Below are 17,128 nucleotides of genomic sequence, written 5' to 3'. Positions count from 1 at the left end.
CAGGATCTCTAGCCAGGATCTCCAGCCAAGTTCTGGTCTGGATCTCCAGCGAAGTTCTGCTTAGGATCTCCAGCCAGGTTCTGTGTCCATGTTCTCTTGCTAGGTTCTCCAGGTTCTCCAGCCAGGTTCTGTAGCCATGTTCCCTCGCTAGGTTCTCCAGCCAGGTTCAGTCACCAGGTTCTAGTCAGGTTCTCTTGCCAATTTCTGTAGTCAGGTCCAGTCCAGGATCTTTTGCCATGTTCTCTCCAGCGAAGTTCTTCTGTCTCTAGGTTCTGAGTAGGTTCTGTGTTCTTAGTTCTGTGTTCTAAGCTCTGTATTCTAAGTTCTGAGTCCCGCTGTCCCGTTACATCTGTATCTATACCAGTTGATTCAATCCTATCAATCTCCACCACAAAGGCTAGGGCGTTTCCCATCTCCATTCCAGGGAGTAAAGATTATGCAGCTCAAGCATGATTGTTCGTAGTCAAAGTGATCAATTACCCGCCTGGCACTTAGTTGAGGGGTTTTATTCCCTCCCTAACATCAGGGGAAAATCCCTACCTGGGGAAACAACCTTTCCCAGAGACCTTGGTCAAAACACACAGTGCCAAGAAGATGAGCAAACACACCAAGAACAGTATGCCATATATGCCAGGTCCCCTGAAACAGCAAGCATGGACCAGCTCCTGGCAAATTCCCCCTTTTTTATTTTTTAAAAGCAGGCATTAAAAAGAAAAACCTGAAATGCTCTCTTGTATCCATTTTAAGAGTAGGATTGGCGCTTTCCGCTATCACCTGAGTCCTGATCTATCACCCCAGGGAGAGCCCGCCAATCCTGCACCTTCCCGGGGTGGAAAGGCTGCAGTGGGGCTAAGGATAAGGCTCCCTGGGCCCACCTCCTCCCATGCCTTTACATTTACCTTTCCTTCCTCAGAAAAGCATGGACATACTTCTTGTATAAAACGTTCTGTCTGACTGGGAGTAACCTTAATTCCTCTGCTAGCAAGCATATGTGTTAAAAGATCAATACAGAGTCTTATTTCTTTAGACTCAGTATGGCACATCTTCTTAATCTAAAGATCAATACAGAGTCTTCTTTCTTTGGACTCAGTATGGCACATCTTCTCAATCTAAGTTCTGTACTATCCACCTTCTTACCCTACGTATCCTCTATAGGGGGGTTTGCAGCACCCTGGTGGAGTCCTGTCCATCCCGAATGTGGGAGTTCTCAATGGGGGGGGGGGGGGCTTACCTAGGGGAATCCTGTTCCAGGGGTTCCCAAAGGTGTGGACGGAGTAGGCGAAGACTATCCACCCTCCCCCCACAGTGGAGTCCCATCCATCCCGAGAGTGGGGCTCACCCAGGGGTCCCTGTTCGGGCGCCAGATGCCAGGGTCCAACCTCAGCAGGTCCAGGGGTCCCCAAAGGCGTGGATGGAGTCGGCGAAGAAGCAATGACACAGAGACAGCGCTCAGTTGATCAGCAGCCTAGCCAGGATCTCTAGCCAGGATCTCCAGCCAAGTTCTGGTCTGGATCTCCAGCGAAGTTCTGCTTAGGATCTCCAGCCAGGTTCTGTGTCCATGTTCTCTTGCTAGGTTCTCCAGGCTCTCCAGCCAGGTTCTGTAGCCATGCTCCCTCGCTAGGTTCTCCAGTCAGGTTCAGTCACCAGGTTCCAGTCAGGCTCTCTTGCCAATCTCTGCAGTCAGGTTCAGTCCAGGATCCCTTGCCATGTTCTCTCCAGCGAAGCTCCTCCGTCTCTAGGCTCTGAGTAGGCTCTGTGTTCCCAGTTCTGTGTTCCAAGCTCTGCATTCTAAGTTCTCTCCTTTATTTTTTAAAGACCTTTTGTTACTCTCCCAGTTCCCTTATCTTATGTAAAAGTAACTGTTGCCTTCTCCCTTGTCTTATGGAAATGTAACTTCTCCCAGTCTGTAGCCCTGGTTTTTTTTCCCATGGACCCCCAATTCTAAAAATTCCCTAAGCCTATTTCACCCCTAAAATATCTATTTCAATCCCTCCTCTGACTAGGAAATCCCAAATGCCGTAGGAGACAGGACACTCCAGTCTGTCTGGCTGATTCCTGCTGGCAAAGGGGTCCCATCGGAAGTGGGTGCTGTAAGGGTCCACGGAAGATGGATGTGGCTGTCTCCATTTGCAGTTCCATGTGGAGGACCATTCATAGCTTTAGGGCTTCTAAATGGGAGGATATGAAACAAACAGGCAATGGTTAAAGATGAGTAATAATAATTTTTTTTATAAAAACAATATAAACCAAGGTCTGAGAAGGGGAGCTAGCCAGTAGGGATGGCATTATAGCTTTAATTGGTGCCCAGACTTCTGGGGCAAGAGGCTACGAGGCCTTCCTTTTAGCTGAGCTGCTTGAGCAAGAAGTGATATTCATGGCACAGACTTTGCCCTGCTCAGTCGAGGGCTTCTCTGTGAATAAAAATCTGTAGAGGCTTGAGAAGTGGTTCTGGTCTTGTTCGTGGTAGTGGTCGCATAAGGTGTCTTATAGACTGATTTCGCACATTTTACTCTGAAAGGGATGTGGGAGATATATGTCCAATTTGAGATTATCTGACCCTGAATTGGGCTGCTTATAATATATTCAGGAGTTAGGGATTTGGGGAGCCAGTATGGGTGAGAAAGTTGCTACACCAGAGATACAGAAAAAGGGCTCTAAGTAGGAGCATCTTATGGTGTTTCTGGGTCCCAGCAAGGGCAGAGAAGTCTTCTTCCAAGTACCAGCCCAGGGTTCAGGTGACACTTATGAAAAGACAGAATAAGAATTATTAAAAAGATGAAAATGTGAGGACCCCGCAGGGGGACCCTCGCTCTGTCCCACCGACCGACGGCGACCCCAATCAACCGCAGGAGACGTCACTTGATGCAAACGGCATGAGGCTTTATTCCACCGCTTGCTGGGGGCCCAACTCCTCTACTCCTGCGTGAGTGAGTACCAGTTGAGCCCCAGCGCGCGCTGGGGCTCAACTGGTACTCACTCACGCAGGAGTAGAGGAGTTGGGCCCCCAGCAAGCGGTCTTTCAGCTATTTATATGCAAAAATCACACATCAGGGAGGGGGGTGGCATGCAGGAGGGGGAGAGGAGAACAAAGAGATTTCAAAGGGGTCTGGTTCGTGTCTTGATAGGGCATTCTTGCCTGGTGTTTTCACAACCTGTTTATCTCAAGGTTGATTGAAGCCGGGTTTACTCAGCCTGCCCTTTGTTGGGGCTATCTCCTGAAACAGCCTTAGGGAGGGCGTCATTCTCTCTGTTCCTATCTCTAGTGGGGGAAGCCTAGGGAGTTGAGATAAAACAGGCAGCTAGGCCTGGCAGCTGGGCCTGTGCAGTTTGTAACATTCTTTTATTCTTTCAAAAACACTGATTATCTAGAAATACCAGAGTGTGTTACTTATCTGGCACTCATTAACTCTTCAGGACCCCTTCAAAAGAGAAGCTCCAGGTACTGTATACAGTCGTCACCAACCTTTCGGACATCATGGACCACCGTGGGTTGGCGACCGCTGCTCTAGAGGCTCACACAAATGGGAATTTGGTGATTCAGTTGATGGTAATGCAGCTTCATCCTTCTCTCCTGTATTCGCGTTCAAGGCTTACTTGAAACAGATGAATCTAGGAGTCGATGCTGCTGACCTGTTGGGAGACATAAAGCTGGTGCCTGTGAAAGGACTTTTTGAGCTGTTCAAAGGCCTGCCCAAATAAATGAGGGCTATTCCCCAAAATCCTGGGCCAGCATTGTCCATGTTAGCTGACTGCTTTGATTATTGGGATCTTCAAAGGCCAAAAGGGATTGTGAGTTAGGAGACAGGGGTATACAGAAAAAGGCATCCTTGAGATCTAGTACTATAAACCAGTTTGTGTCCTCTGGAATCTAAGCATGTGAAGCATAAGGATTAGGGACAATTGAATGCACTGCCCTATTTACTAGTTATAAGTCCTGAACTAGTCCTCCTCCTCTGTTAGGCTCTTGTACCCCTAAGATGGGGGTATTGTAAAGAGTATTGTTATATTGTAAATCGGCGAGCCGACATGAGACACCTTAATAAGTCAAATTAATTTGGAGTCTTTTATTACGCTAGCGGGCTGAGAGCAGAATATCTCTGTCAAATTCTGGGCCCCACATGGAGGAAGTCTTTCCTATTTATACTTTTTCCAGTTCTTTGTCTTCCAAATTTGGAATGAGACTTCTGACCTTCTGAGAAAAAGTCCTGTGTGCTGGGAAGGGGCCGTGAGACCATATCTCGAGGCCTGGCCTGGCGCCAGCACTGACAGCTCTGTCTGGGACATAGTTTCTGGCCTCTCTGGAATGGGAGTAGTCTTATTTTCCCTATTATTTAAGCAAGCGTTTATAGAATCCAAAATAGCAGGGTTAAAATTTCAAACAGCAGTTTTTAGATGAGATGGAGGTTACTATTCTTCAGTATAACAACGTTTCAATAAACCTTGGGCTTCTGAAATAGATGGCCTGTTAGACTATTGAGTCCTTCTTGAGCCCCGGGGTTGAGAAGATACAGTCTGTGATGTGGATATGAGGCTTTCTGCAGGGTCAGGAAGGCATATGAAAGGAACAACTTACAATGGCTGAGAAAAATATATCTTTGTTGGCTTCCCAGACATGCCTGTAATGGCTCCAGCTCTGAGGATGACTTACCAGGGTTTGGGAGGAGTACAGAGAAGGTGGCTGAAGCATCGGGAGGAAGTTAATTTCCTTGCCCCCCACTATCAGGCTAAGCCGGGGCCCCTGGGTGGAGGTGGCAGTCTGAGGAGCCAGGTTGGGAGACCCCGGGCCCCGTCAGTCCTGTTGGGCCAGCTGGGTCACTAGCCCTGCTCCAAGGGACCTCTGTCTCCTGAGACAGTCCAACTTCCAGTGATTTCCTTGATAGGAAAGGCAGGGCTTCAGGGGTCTACCATACCCCTTGGGGCAGCTCCAGTGTATAAGTCCAACCTGTCTACAGTCGTAGCAGATGACCAGAACTGACCATTCACCTCTGGGCTCTGACTGGGGCTCCTACCCCCGAAGCATGGCACAAAGAGCCGTGGTTTTGGCCTGGCTTCTCCTTTGCTGTGTTGTGACACCTTTTTTCCCCTTCTGGTCTCTATTATGGAACACAGAAGTGGCACCTTGCAGGAGATTCTTTAAAGTGCTCTTGGGCCAAAACCGGTTTGGCTCAGGGGATGGAGCGTCGGCCTGCTGACTGGAGGGTCCCAGGTTCGATTCTGGTCGGGGGCATGTGCCTGGGTTGCGGGCACATCCCCAGTGGGGGCTGTGCAGGAGGCGGCTGATCGATGTTTCTCTCTCATCGATGTTTCTGACTATGTCTCTCCCTTCCTCTCTGTGGAAAATCAATAAAATATATTAAAAAAAAAATGTGCTCTTGGGACTAATAGCCAATTCTTGTAACCTCCTGATGTCTGGGATAGCCTGAGTGATAAATTTGTCCTTTAAAATTAGTTGTCCCAATTCTGAATCTGGGGTAATGTTGGTACGCTTAACCAAAGCCCCACTGAGCCTTCCAAAAAGGCCAAGGGGTTTTCGTTAGCCCCTTGATTAGCCGTGGTTAATTTAGAGTAATTAACAAGCTTTGTTTTAGTATGTCTGAGGCCTTCAATAATACAGAACTGGCAGTGTTTTCTTTTCCACCTCTCAGTTTCAGGACCTTGCTTTTCAGCAGCTGAGAGGGTCAGGTTTAGTATGAGCATGATGTCTCTAGATGGGAGGTCAAATGCTTGAATGAGGTTTTGGGAGACCTCAATATATTTGTCATGGTCTTCTGAGAATTTCACTAAATTATTCTTAATTTGTCCTATGTCTCAGGGTAAGAAGGGGATCTGGGTTAAAGTATGACCAGACCCTTCATCTATCTTGGGGCAAATTAAGGTTGGCTCAGCTCTGGGCGGGGATGCAGCCTCTGCCTTTTCCCTCAGTGGACTTTGGGTTGTTATTGCCAGAAGCAAAGGACTAAGTTTACTGTTTCCCGCCTGCCTCTAGCTTGTCCTTAGAGTAAAGAAAGTCTGGACAGCCCTAGCCAGTTTGGCTCAGTGGATAGAGCATCAGCCTGCGGACTGAAGGGTCCTGGGTTCGATTCTGATCAAGGGCATGTACCTTGGTTGCGGGCACATCCCTAGTGGGTGTGCAGGAAGCAGCTGATCAATGTTTCTAACTCTCTATCCCTCTCCCTTCCTCTCTGTAAAAAAATCAATAAAATATATTTTAAAAAAAAGAAAGTCTGGACATATGGGACTTTTAACTATTTCCCATTTTTCTATTGAAAAGATTGAAACTTCCCTCTGGGGCTAGCTTTTACTATTCTCTGGTTGATACTGAGTCTAAACCTGAGGGCAGAGAGAAATCAGGGTCTATTTCTTTAAGGTCTGTGAGTCAAACTTATCCCAGTTTTGGAGGATGCATTCTAGGGGGCTGTCTTCATGCAGTGTGGATAACTCGCTTCCTCAGGCGCAGGGGCTCTCAGGTCCTGCCGTCCAGGTTGCAGCGTTCAGAAGAGTGAGTCCCTCATGGGTGACACAGGGTGTGATGGGGAAGGAGGGCAAAGGGTTGATTGAGCAGGGAGGATTCTGGGAACCAGGCTGTTTTGTGCCTAACGGCAACAAAGATGATGTTGCAAAGGTTTGTGTTTGGAGTTATACTTTCAATCTCAGGACACTGGGGCCATCAATGGTTGTGAACAAAAGAGGGAAATTCTCTGAGATAGGGTTCTCATCTTTTCCTAAAACTGTTCAGAGGGAGAACAGATAAGGAAGAGGACAGCAGTTAAAGGACAGGAAGAAGTACTATACATGATAAGGTAACTGGAAAGTGTGTGCACTGAGGATTGAGCCCTGAGGTAATGTAGGCATCACCTGGCCCTGTCGCTGGGCCAGGGTACTGAGCATCCTGAGCCCAAGGGTCCTGCTGGTGGTTGACAGACTCTCAACAGACCTTTAGTTTTCACAGATTCCTGCAAAAGCAGAATCACTTAGGGGTACTGGATTGTGGAGGCTATTTCAAGGCCTCACACTCTTGTGGCCTCTGACATAGTGATGTCCTGGGACTGTGCAGCCACTCTTCCAGCCCTTGGACCTGGGGACTTCGGACAGACAGTCAGCCCAGAATCCTAAGGCCATGATTAGGGCTTTATGAAGTGGACCTGTTTTTGGCAACCAGTGGACGAGATATGGGGGGGCGGAGGGGGTCCTTTCAGGTTTAGGTACCAGGAAGTGCAAAGGCTTGTTGTGAAGACTGAGCTGGTTCAGAATCGGTATGTATCATTTTTTTGTTTTTTTAAATACTTTATTTTAGATATAGAAAGGAAGGGGGAGGAGAGAGACAGAGAAACATCAATTTGCAAGAAACAAGGATCAGTAGCCTCCTGCACAACACCTGGTGGGGTCCGGCCTTCAGCCCAGCCATCTGACCTAACCAGGACTATTACCCGGAACCTCTCAGTGCATGTAGATGCTCAACCAACTGAGCCACATCATTCAGGGCAGTAGATCACTTTAATGTAGGGAATCATGGTCAGGATGATGATGGTGGGAGCTGCTCACATCGGGCAGTGTGAGCCTGAGGTCTGGCTTTCCTGCTGGGGCCCCTGTTTGTAGGAGGTGGGTGTCACAACACAGCAAAGGGACAGAAGTGGTCATGTAGAGTGTTGGAGAGAGATATTGATTTCCCAGTGGCCAAGACTTTTAAAAGATGAGTGGACATGAGATGAATTGGAGGCTGAAGAGTAATTCAAACAAATGAAACTAGGGTTGGTACATATTTACTTATCTAAACACTCATGGGGATATTATTGTGGCCCTTTGTGTGGCCTGGGGTGTTGCAGTCAGTCTTGTGGATTAGCTTAGAGGCATGAGTGGTTATCTGTGAGACTCACTAAGCATGGTGCTAGGGCCATCGGGGCTGGGATTTGAGTGACGGTTAAGTGGAGAGATGTTGGCTGTGACTGGTGAAGGGACATCAAGTGTGGCACCAGGGGAGATGGGCTCTGGGTATTTGAGACATGATTGTGGTTATCAATAGGTGAGGTTAAAGGAATAAACAGTCATGGAGAGAGGCCTTCATAGCAGAAAAGCCTTGAGTCCTGATAACTTGTGGACTATCAGAGTCTAGGAATTACTTGATTCTGTTTGAATCTGGCAAGCATTCTCTGGACCACATATGCTGATAATAGGAAGAGGCCAAGGAGATGACTATGGGGGCTGGGGCTTTGGGAGTGCAGGTGTGAGAGGTGTGTACTAGAGAGTTATGTGCACTTGGAGAGGGAGTGCTAATTCATGGCCATTGGGTCCTGCCATTGACATAAGAGCAAATGAAAGGTGAGTTCATTTCTGGTGGTGTCTGGGTCATACAGTAAGGTGAATTTTAGGGTAATTGCCTGAAAAGAGAGGTGTTGTGGTACTACATGCCAGGTCCAGAGCTTAGATGCCTTTTTCTACCCAATGCCTTTTTTTGTTGAGGGATGACCCACTGATCAATAGGAACGAGATAGCATAAATTAGTGTTACCCAGGTTTGAAAAATCTCCACTGGCATGGTAAGGGAGAAGATAAGAGAAAAATAGATTACGGAGGTGGTGAACTATAATTTTGGAAAAGAAGGTGATTAGGAAACAACTTGTCCTCACCATGGCAAATCTGTGTTACCTTTGAAGCTGTGTGAGAGAAGTGTTGTAAAAAGGTCCATTTTTTTTTTTGGCGACCAGATGATATGCTTTGGGAAATTTTAGGTTAATTCCTGAAAAGAGGGTGTGTTGTGGTGCTACATGCCAGGTCCAGAGCTTGGGTGTCAGAGTTGTGTACACCTGCCTGTTGTTGAGGGCTGATACAGTGATCAGTAGGAATACAATAGTGTGCATTAGTGTGACTTGGTCTTGAAAATTTCCACTGGCCTGGGGAAGAAAGAGTGTAAGAGAGAAATATATTACAGAGGCGGTAAATTAGAATTTGGAAAAGAAGCTGATTATTATGCTCATCACAGCACATTTGTGTTATCTTTGAATGAAGCTGTGTGGGAGACATGTGCTTCAAAGAATTATGTTCAGCAGGAGTGCAAAGTGATGGTCTCCGCACCTTGGGATAATAGTCAGAAGGACAAGGTGTGATGCCGTGTTTTTCATGGTTTGAGAGGGAGAATCTGGGAGACCAGAGGTTATTGCCTGACAATACCAGTGTCAAATAACTCACACTCTTGGGAGAACCAAGATGGCGGCGTAAGGTACAGACCTGTGCGTGCTGCCTCCCACAACAATATCGAGACTACCAACTATAATACAAACAGTTATCATTCAGAACCATGGGAAAGCTGGCCCAGTGGAAGCTCTACAACTGGAAGGAAAGAAAGAAAGAGAGGAGAACCAAGATGGCGGCATAGGTTAACGCCGGAGTTTGCTGCTTTGAACAACTACTTCAAAAGTGAAACCAAAAAACGGAAGGGACAGCACCCAGAACCACAGGAACGCCGGCTGAGTGGAAGTCCTACAACTAGGAGGAAAGAGAAACGCATACGGACACTCAGAGGAGGCGCAGAGCTGAAGTCAAATTCTGAGGTGCGGAGTTTGCGGAGCGGGCTGGCGGCGGAGGGCGCGGTTGGCGTTTTCAATCGGGAGGGAGTCGCAGACTCTGAGCTCCAGATCCGGGCGAGTCTTTAGGGACCCAGACTCAAACGGGAGAAGCGGGACTGTCTGGCTTCGGTCAGAGCGAGTGCAGCTTTCTCTCTGAGCTTTGCAGCGGGTGCTGGGACTCAGAGAGGCAGAGCCCTTGGGGACAGTACTGAGAGCCGCCATAACTGCTCTCTCCGGCCCACCCTGTTGATCCTGTGCGACCCGCCCCGCCCAAGCCCTGCACAGAGGCATTTGCCGGATAGCCTCAGGCAAAGGCTAGATTAGCACCTCCCTAGAGGACAGAAGTTCTCTCACTGCTGACACAGCTGATTCTCATAGCCACTTGGCCTGGAGGTCAAACCCTCCCTGGAATTAGCTACAACAATCAAGATTTAACTATAAGACTGCGAACAAAGACCACTAGGGGGTGCACCAAGGAAGCATAACAAAATGCGGAGACAAAGAAACAGGACAAAATTGTCAATGGAAGATATAGAGTTCAGAACCACACTTTTAAGGTCTCTCAAGAACTGTTTAGAAGCCGCCGATAAACTTAATGAGATCTACAAGAAAACTAATGAGACCCTCGATCTTATATTGGGGAACCAACTAGAAATTAAGCATACACGGACTGAAATAACAAATATTATACAGACTCCTGACAGCAGACCAGAGGAGCGCAAGAATCAAGTCAATGATTTGAAATTCGAGGAAGCAAAAAACACCCAACCGGAAAAGCAAAATGAAAAAAGAATCCAAAAATGCGAGGATAGTGTAAGGAGCCTCTGGGACAGCTTCAAGCGTACCAACATCAGAATTATAGGGGTGCCAGAAGATGAGAGAGAGCAAGATATTGAAAACCTATTTGAAGAAATAATGACAGAAAACTTCCCCCACCTGGTGAAAGAAATGGACTTACAGGTCCAAGAAGCGCGGAGAACCCCAAACAAAAGGAATCCAAAGAGGACCACACCAAGACACATCATAATTAAAATGCCAAGAGCAAAAGATAAAGAGAGAATCTTAAAAACAGCAAGAGAAAGAAACTCAGTTACCTACAAGGGAATACCCATACGACTGTCAGCTGATTTCTCAACAGAAACTTTGCAGGCCAGAAGGGAGTGGCAAGAAATATTCAAAGTGATGAATACCAAGAACCTACAACCAAGATTACTTTATCCAGCAAAGCTATCATTCAGAATTGAAGGTCAGATAAAGAGCTTCACAGATAAGGAAAAGCTAAAGGAGTTCATCACCACCAAACCAGGATTATATGAAATGCTGAAAGGTATCCTTTAAGAAGAGGAAGAGGAAGAAAAAGGTAAAGATACAAATTATGAACAACAAATATGCATCTATCAACAAGTGAATCTAAGAATCAAGTGAATAAATAATCTGATGAACAGAATGAACTGTTGATTATAATAGAATCAGGGACATAGAAAGGGAATGGACTGACTATTCCTGTGGGGGAAAGGGGTGTGGGATATTCGGGAAGAGACTGGACAAAAATTGTGCACCTATGGATGAGGACAGTGGGTGGGGAGTGAGGGCGGAGGGTGGGGCGGGAACTGGGAGGAGGGGAGTTATGGGGGGGAAAAAAAGAGGAACAAATGTAATAATCTGAACAATAAAGATTTAATTAAAAAAAAAAAAAAAGAGCACTGAGACTGAGTAGGTTGTGCAGAGGCTCCAAGAACGGAGGTACGGAGTTGCGTGCCAGGCAGACTGCAACTGGATGCTTGGTTTTTTTCAGTCGGAAGGGGTTGCAGACTCTCGAGTCCACTGAGCTGGTTTGGGGTGGAATTCTGAGATCCCAGACCCCTACAGGGAGAGGAGGGACAGCCTTGCAGTGGGCCGGAGAGCAAGAGTGGCTGTCTCACGGAGCTGCTCGCCAGCACTCGGGGACACGAGACACTGAGAAGCAGAGAGGCGAGGAGTTGCAGAGATGCCATTGCCCCTTGCTCCGCCCTGGTGATTCCTGGGGACCCTGCCCTACTCAATTTACATCCCCACCCAAGCTGTGCTAGTGGCACAAAGAGAACCACCGGCGCTTTTGCAGCCCAGCCCAGCAGAATGCCGATTTCAACTCTTCGCATACATAGGGGACACACTCAAGAAGCAGAATCAGGTTCGGAGGAAGCCGGAGCCGGACCCGGCTGGGCCGGCGACATGGAACTGCTATACCAGCAAATGCACAGGCAGGTCCACCAGATCCAGTCTCACATGGGACGCTGGGAGACGGCAGACAGGCAGTCTGTGCACTTGGTAGAAAACAAAATCCAAGCAAGCATACCAGATATTCAGCCACCAGGAACACCTGGAGATTTTGTCCAGCGGGGAGCTGCCCAACAAAGGACAAGGTGCCAGACTTGTTGCTGGGATGGCTCCCATGGGGCTGAGACGGCCCCCATGAGGCTGAGATGGCCCCGGTGAGGTTGAAACGGCCCCTGTGAGGTTGAGGCGGCCCTTGTGAGGCTGAGACGGCCCTTGTGAGGCTGGGACGGCCCCTGTGAGGCTAAGATGGCACCTGTGAGACTGAGACGGCCCCTGTGAGACTGAGACGGCCCCTGGGAAGCTGAGAAAAATTCCACATGAACTCACTCATTTGTGGATAATAAGGACCATTATAGACTGATGAACAAAAATGGATACAGAGGCAGAGCAGCATTGAGTGGAATGTCAAACTACAGTGGGAACCCCTGGGGAGGATTGGGGGCGGGTAGGAGATCAACCAAAGGACTTATATGCATGCATATGAAAATAACCAATGGACACAAGACACTGGGGGGTGGTGGAAGCCAGGGGAATGTCAAGGGGGAGGAGGGAAGGAGACATGGGTAATACTCTTTGTAATACTTTAAGAAAAAAAAATAACTCACACTCTCTTTATGGCCCACATCTCTCCCTCCCTATGTTCATGACAACCACTTACTGACAACAGGCAGTGTGGTCTACATGTGAGGCCTAGAGTTCAGGTATCTTTTATATGCTCATTGGCCTTTAGTATTCTGGGAAAATACAGTATCAGTAGGAATATAAGCAGAGAGTAACTTTGATCGGACCATGGCCTGGTATCTTTGATGAAGAGGGAGCAGATGAATATGGAGTGTGGGGAGTGTGACAAATGTAAAATCCTAGGAGAGAATCTGATGATGGAATGAATTGTCTCCAACTTTGAGGACCTGGCCATTGCCTTCTCTCAGGAGGAATGGGGGCTCCTTGATGAGGCTCAGAGACTTGAGTACTGTGATGTGATGCTGGAAGTTTTTGCACTTGTATCATCTGTAGGTAAGACCTTCACATCTATATTAGTGTCCTGAGTTGTTCTCTCTCCCATTATTCTGCAGATGTAGCTCTCAGGGCCAGATGATGGGTTCTGCTAATTTCTCCCTCTGTCCTGTCAAATGTGCTATTGCTGCCAGTGCTGAGCTGTATGGAGAGCCCTGAGCAATAGACTCACTAAACATCCCTAACATCCATTGCTTCGGAAAGTGTAGGGAGTGTGTGGAAGTTTTACGTCTTGCATACAGCTTAATGGGACCCACATTAACTTCCTCTTCCTAGGAAGGTGACTGTGTCCAAATCCATGACTTCCACTTCTGTGCCCTTTCTCCAGTTAAAGCTTCTTTATGAAAGCCTGTGCCATGTTATGGGATTTACTTACATGAACCATGTGCAGTTCTTGTTAGACCCTCCTTTCATTGTTTGAAATATTCTCTTCCCTGAATACTATTGCATGCTGAGTTGCTCTGGGCCAGTGCTGGCTACTTACCTCTGCTGTCCTTCACTTATACTTGAAATATTTAGGTTTTTGCGTACTTATACAGAGAAGGTTCAGGGAGAACCATTGTGTATTTCAAAAGGTGAACATGCAGGATGATCTTAGAGGAGGCTTGGTCCTGTTGAGTTGCAACTGGGAGAAGCATGACTTAAGTGCTGTGTTTAGATCATACTGAGAACCTGCACATTTCCAACAGTGTTTAGGTGCAAGTGCCACTTCTACTTTTTCTTTTCCATACTGGACACTTTGCTGAATCATTATTTTATCTGTGACTTCCTGGCTTTTGGCTACCTTCACCTTTGTGGCCTTTTTGCATCATTTGTCCCCCTGCAAGGTTTTCTCTGCAGTGTTCTCCAACACAGACCTGCTGATGTGTTATGAGGTGCACATGCATGCTTAAGTAGACCTCGAATACCAGCTATTCATTTATTGAATTTTAATTGGACTAAGATGTAACCAATTTTCTGCACAGCTTACCCAAGTCACAAGCAGACAAGCCCTGCTGAATGCTGTTAGCAGAAGAATGAGCAGATGATCCTCTGCTGTTCTATGTGGTGCTTGTCATGCTTGTATTATATTTTGTTTGAGGTCACCCTTGTTTTTGACCTTCAGTAGCCAGAACTTCATAGCAACATCTTTTAAATCCTTCCTGCAAATATTTTATTTTCAGCCAGTTGCATGAAGCCAAGGTACTATGTGGAACACACTTTTGCAATGGGACTTCCTCTTGTCACCAGTCAACATTCATTTCCTCACCATTTTTCTGTTTTCAGGTTGTTGGCGTAAAACAGAAGATGAGTCCTGTCCTGACCACAGTGTATCTATACAAGGAGAGTCACAGGTCAGGGCTTCTAAGACAGCACCAGCAACCCAGAGGACCCATCTCTGTAAGCAGTGTGTCTCAATGTTAAAAGATATTCTGCACCTGACTGAGTCACAAGCAACATACTTTGAGCAGAAAGCCTCTTGTAGTGACACATGTGGGAGAGATTTCTGTTTCAGTGCAAACCCTCACCAGCAACAGCGGGATTCTTGTGGAGAGAAGCCCTGGCAAGAAGCTATGAACAGGGCCTCGTTTATGACCAGATTAAACTTCTGCTTATCAGGGCTGCCTTCAACCAATAGAGAGGTTGGGTTTGACTTCCAAGCTCTCTCAAGGATTCTCCAGCACCAGACCCCTCTTAACACTGAGGAGCCACACAGTGGAACTCAGATTTCACAGACATTTCTCAAGGGAAAAAGTCATCATGAATGGAGTGAACATGAAAAAGCTGCCAGCCACAAGCAGAAAGTTTTTCAGTGTTACAGTGTGTGCTCTGGAGAAGTGAACTATGAGAGTAACAAATGTGGGAAAGTTTTTAGATGTACTGTTAACTTCAATAGACCCTGGAGAGTTCACACTAGAGAAAAGTCTTATGAGTGTATTGATTGTGGGAAGCCCTTCCATCAAAAGTCTTCTCTCACTAAACAAGACAAAGTTCACACTAGACAAAAATCTGTCGAGTGTAGTGAATGTGGGAAATTGTTTAGGTGCAATAGTCTCCTCCTTAAACACAAGAGAGTTCACACTGGAGAAAAGCCGTATCAATGTAGGGATTGTGGGAAGTCCTTCAGTCAAACCTCTCACCTCATTCAACACAAGAGAGTTCACACTGGAGAAAAGCCATATGAGTGTACTGATTGTGGGAAGTCCTTCAGTCATAGGTCTACCCTCACTGAACACCAGAGACTTCACACTGGTGAAAAACCTTATGAGTGTAGTGAATGTGGGAAGTCTTTTAGGTCCAATAGTCATTTTCGTTACCACAAGAGAGTTCACACAGGAGAAAAGCCATATGAGTGTAATGATTGTGGGAAGTCATTCAGACAAAACTCTGCTCTTACAGAGCATCAGAGAGTTCACACTGGAGAAAAGCCATATGAGTGTAGTGATTGTGGGAAGTACTTCAGTAATAGCTCTAACCTCCTTAAACACCACAGAGTTCACACTGGAGATAGGCCTCATGAGTGTATTGAATGTGGGAAATCTTTTTGCTACAAATCTGCCCTCGTTCGACACCTGAGAGTTCACACTGGAGAAAAGCTTTAAATGTGAAGGCAACGTTTTATCTTTCTCACTCAGAATAAAAACACAAAAGGAGAATCTTTTAGACCCATTTAACTCAATATAAACCCCTTTTATTGGACCATAGACTCTGCTAGATTCCTCATAAGTTTCATGTACAAGTGAGGCTTTAAAGAGCTTCATTGCATTTGCTAATCTGCTCAGGCCTACAACCTGATTTATTCATAGTAATGTTTATCGCTAGCTACACATTTCCCCATCTTTCAGGTAATTTGTAGATACCATCCCAATAGAATGTTTCTTGTTTTGAGGCAAACCATTCAGAGACCCAATTTTTCACTTCTTTGTACATTTTGAAGTGCTGCTCAGAAAGTGCATGTGCCATCTATTGGAACAAATAGTAATCTGAAGAAGCAAGGGCTGGTGAATACGGTGGGTGGGTTAATACTTCTCAGGCAAGTTCTTTCAATGTGTCTTTAACTGGTTTTGAAGTGTGTGATAGTGCGTTATCATGAAGCAAAATTACTTTGCAGCGTCTTCTGCCACATTCTGGTCGTTTCACGATCAAAGCTTCGTTCAAATTGATTATTTGTTGTTGGTAATGATCAGTATTAACGGTTTCACCTTGTCTTAGAAGCTCATAATACACCACACCTTCCTGACCCCACCAAACGCAGAGCATTGTCTTCTTTCCGAAGCAATTTGGCCTTGCAGTCGATGTTGATGATAGACCTCGATCAACCCATGATTTTGTGTGTTTGGGATTCTCAAAATAAATCCACTTTTCATCACCAGTCACAATTCGATGCGAAAAAGACTTTCTTTCATGCCATTGAAGCAACATTTTGCTGATGATTTTTCGGTTTTCCATTTGTTTTTCGTTCAGTTGATGTGGCACCCATTTTCCTTCCTTTAAAATCTTTCCCATTGCTTGTAAATGATCGGAAATTGTTTGTTGAGCAAAGTTTAATCTTTTTGCAAGTTGTTTTTGAGTTTGACACACATCTTCATCCAATAATGCTTGTAATTGTTGGTCTTCAACATTTTTTGGTTGACCTAGCTGTTCTTTGTCTATTCAGCAGAGCCAAATATCAACAGTACAACGATTGAAATTTCTTTTGAGAGCCAAATTTTTTAAACTTAAACTACATAGGTAAGTACATTGTTATTAACTTAATTAGGGTACTCCTAAGGCTTAGGAAGAGCCACACTCAAGGGGCCAAAGAGCCACATGTGGCTCTCAAGACGCAGTTTGCCAACCACGGGTCTAGGTCAGTGATGGCGAACCTATGACACGGTGTCAGAGGTGACACGTGAACTCATTTTTTTGGTTGATTTCTCTTTGTTAAATGGCATTTAAATATATAAAATAAATATCAAAAATATAAATCTTTGTTTTACTATGGTTACAAATACCAAAAAATTTCTATATGTGACACGGCACCAGAGTTAAGTTAGGGTTTTCAAAATGCTGACACGCCAAGCTCAAAAGGTTTGCCATCACTGGTCTAGGTCATCGAAATCATCACTTTTAAAGCATTTAAACCAGCGTTCACAAGTACCTTGAGATGGAGCATGTTTACCATAGCTTCCAGAAGTATGTGATAACTTTCAGCAGAACTATTCTTCAAAATAAAGTAATGAATTAAAACTTCCTGCAAACTTCTTTTTTTGACATGAA

At 46.0% G+C, this 17,128-nt stretch overlaps 1 protein-coding gene across 4 annotated transcripts in view; it reads left to right on the top strand.

The window, feature by feature from the left end:
• LOC118654961 (zinc finger protein 501-like) overlaps positions 1-15,984 on the top strand; it is a 95,994-nt gene extending 80,010 nt beyond the window's left edge. For all 4 annotated transcript variants that reach the window (XM_036306255.1, XM_036306257.1, XM_036306258.1 and 1 more), the window contains one exon: positions 14,156-15,984. In XM_036306255.1, the coding sequence (XP_036162148.1) occupies positions 14,156-15,471 (1,316 nt within the window). In that variant the 3' untranslated portion in view covers positions 15,472-15,984. The remainder of the gene's footprint in view (positions 1-14,155) is intronic.
• The last annotated feature ends 1,144 nt before the right edge of the window (positions 15,985-17,128 follow it).

The sequence above is a fragment of the Myotis myotis genome, unplaced genomic scaffold, assembly GCF_014108235.1.
Source record: "Myotis myotis isolate mMyoMyo1 unplaced genomic scaffold, mMyoMyo1.p scaffold_m19_p_40, whole genome shotgun sequence".
NCBI classification, from domain to species: Eukaryota; Metazoa; Chordata; class Mammalia; order Chiroptera; family Vespertilionidae; genus Myotis; species Myotis myotis.
This window is presented reverse-complemented; position numbering and strand designations above follow the sequence as displayed.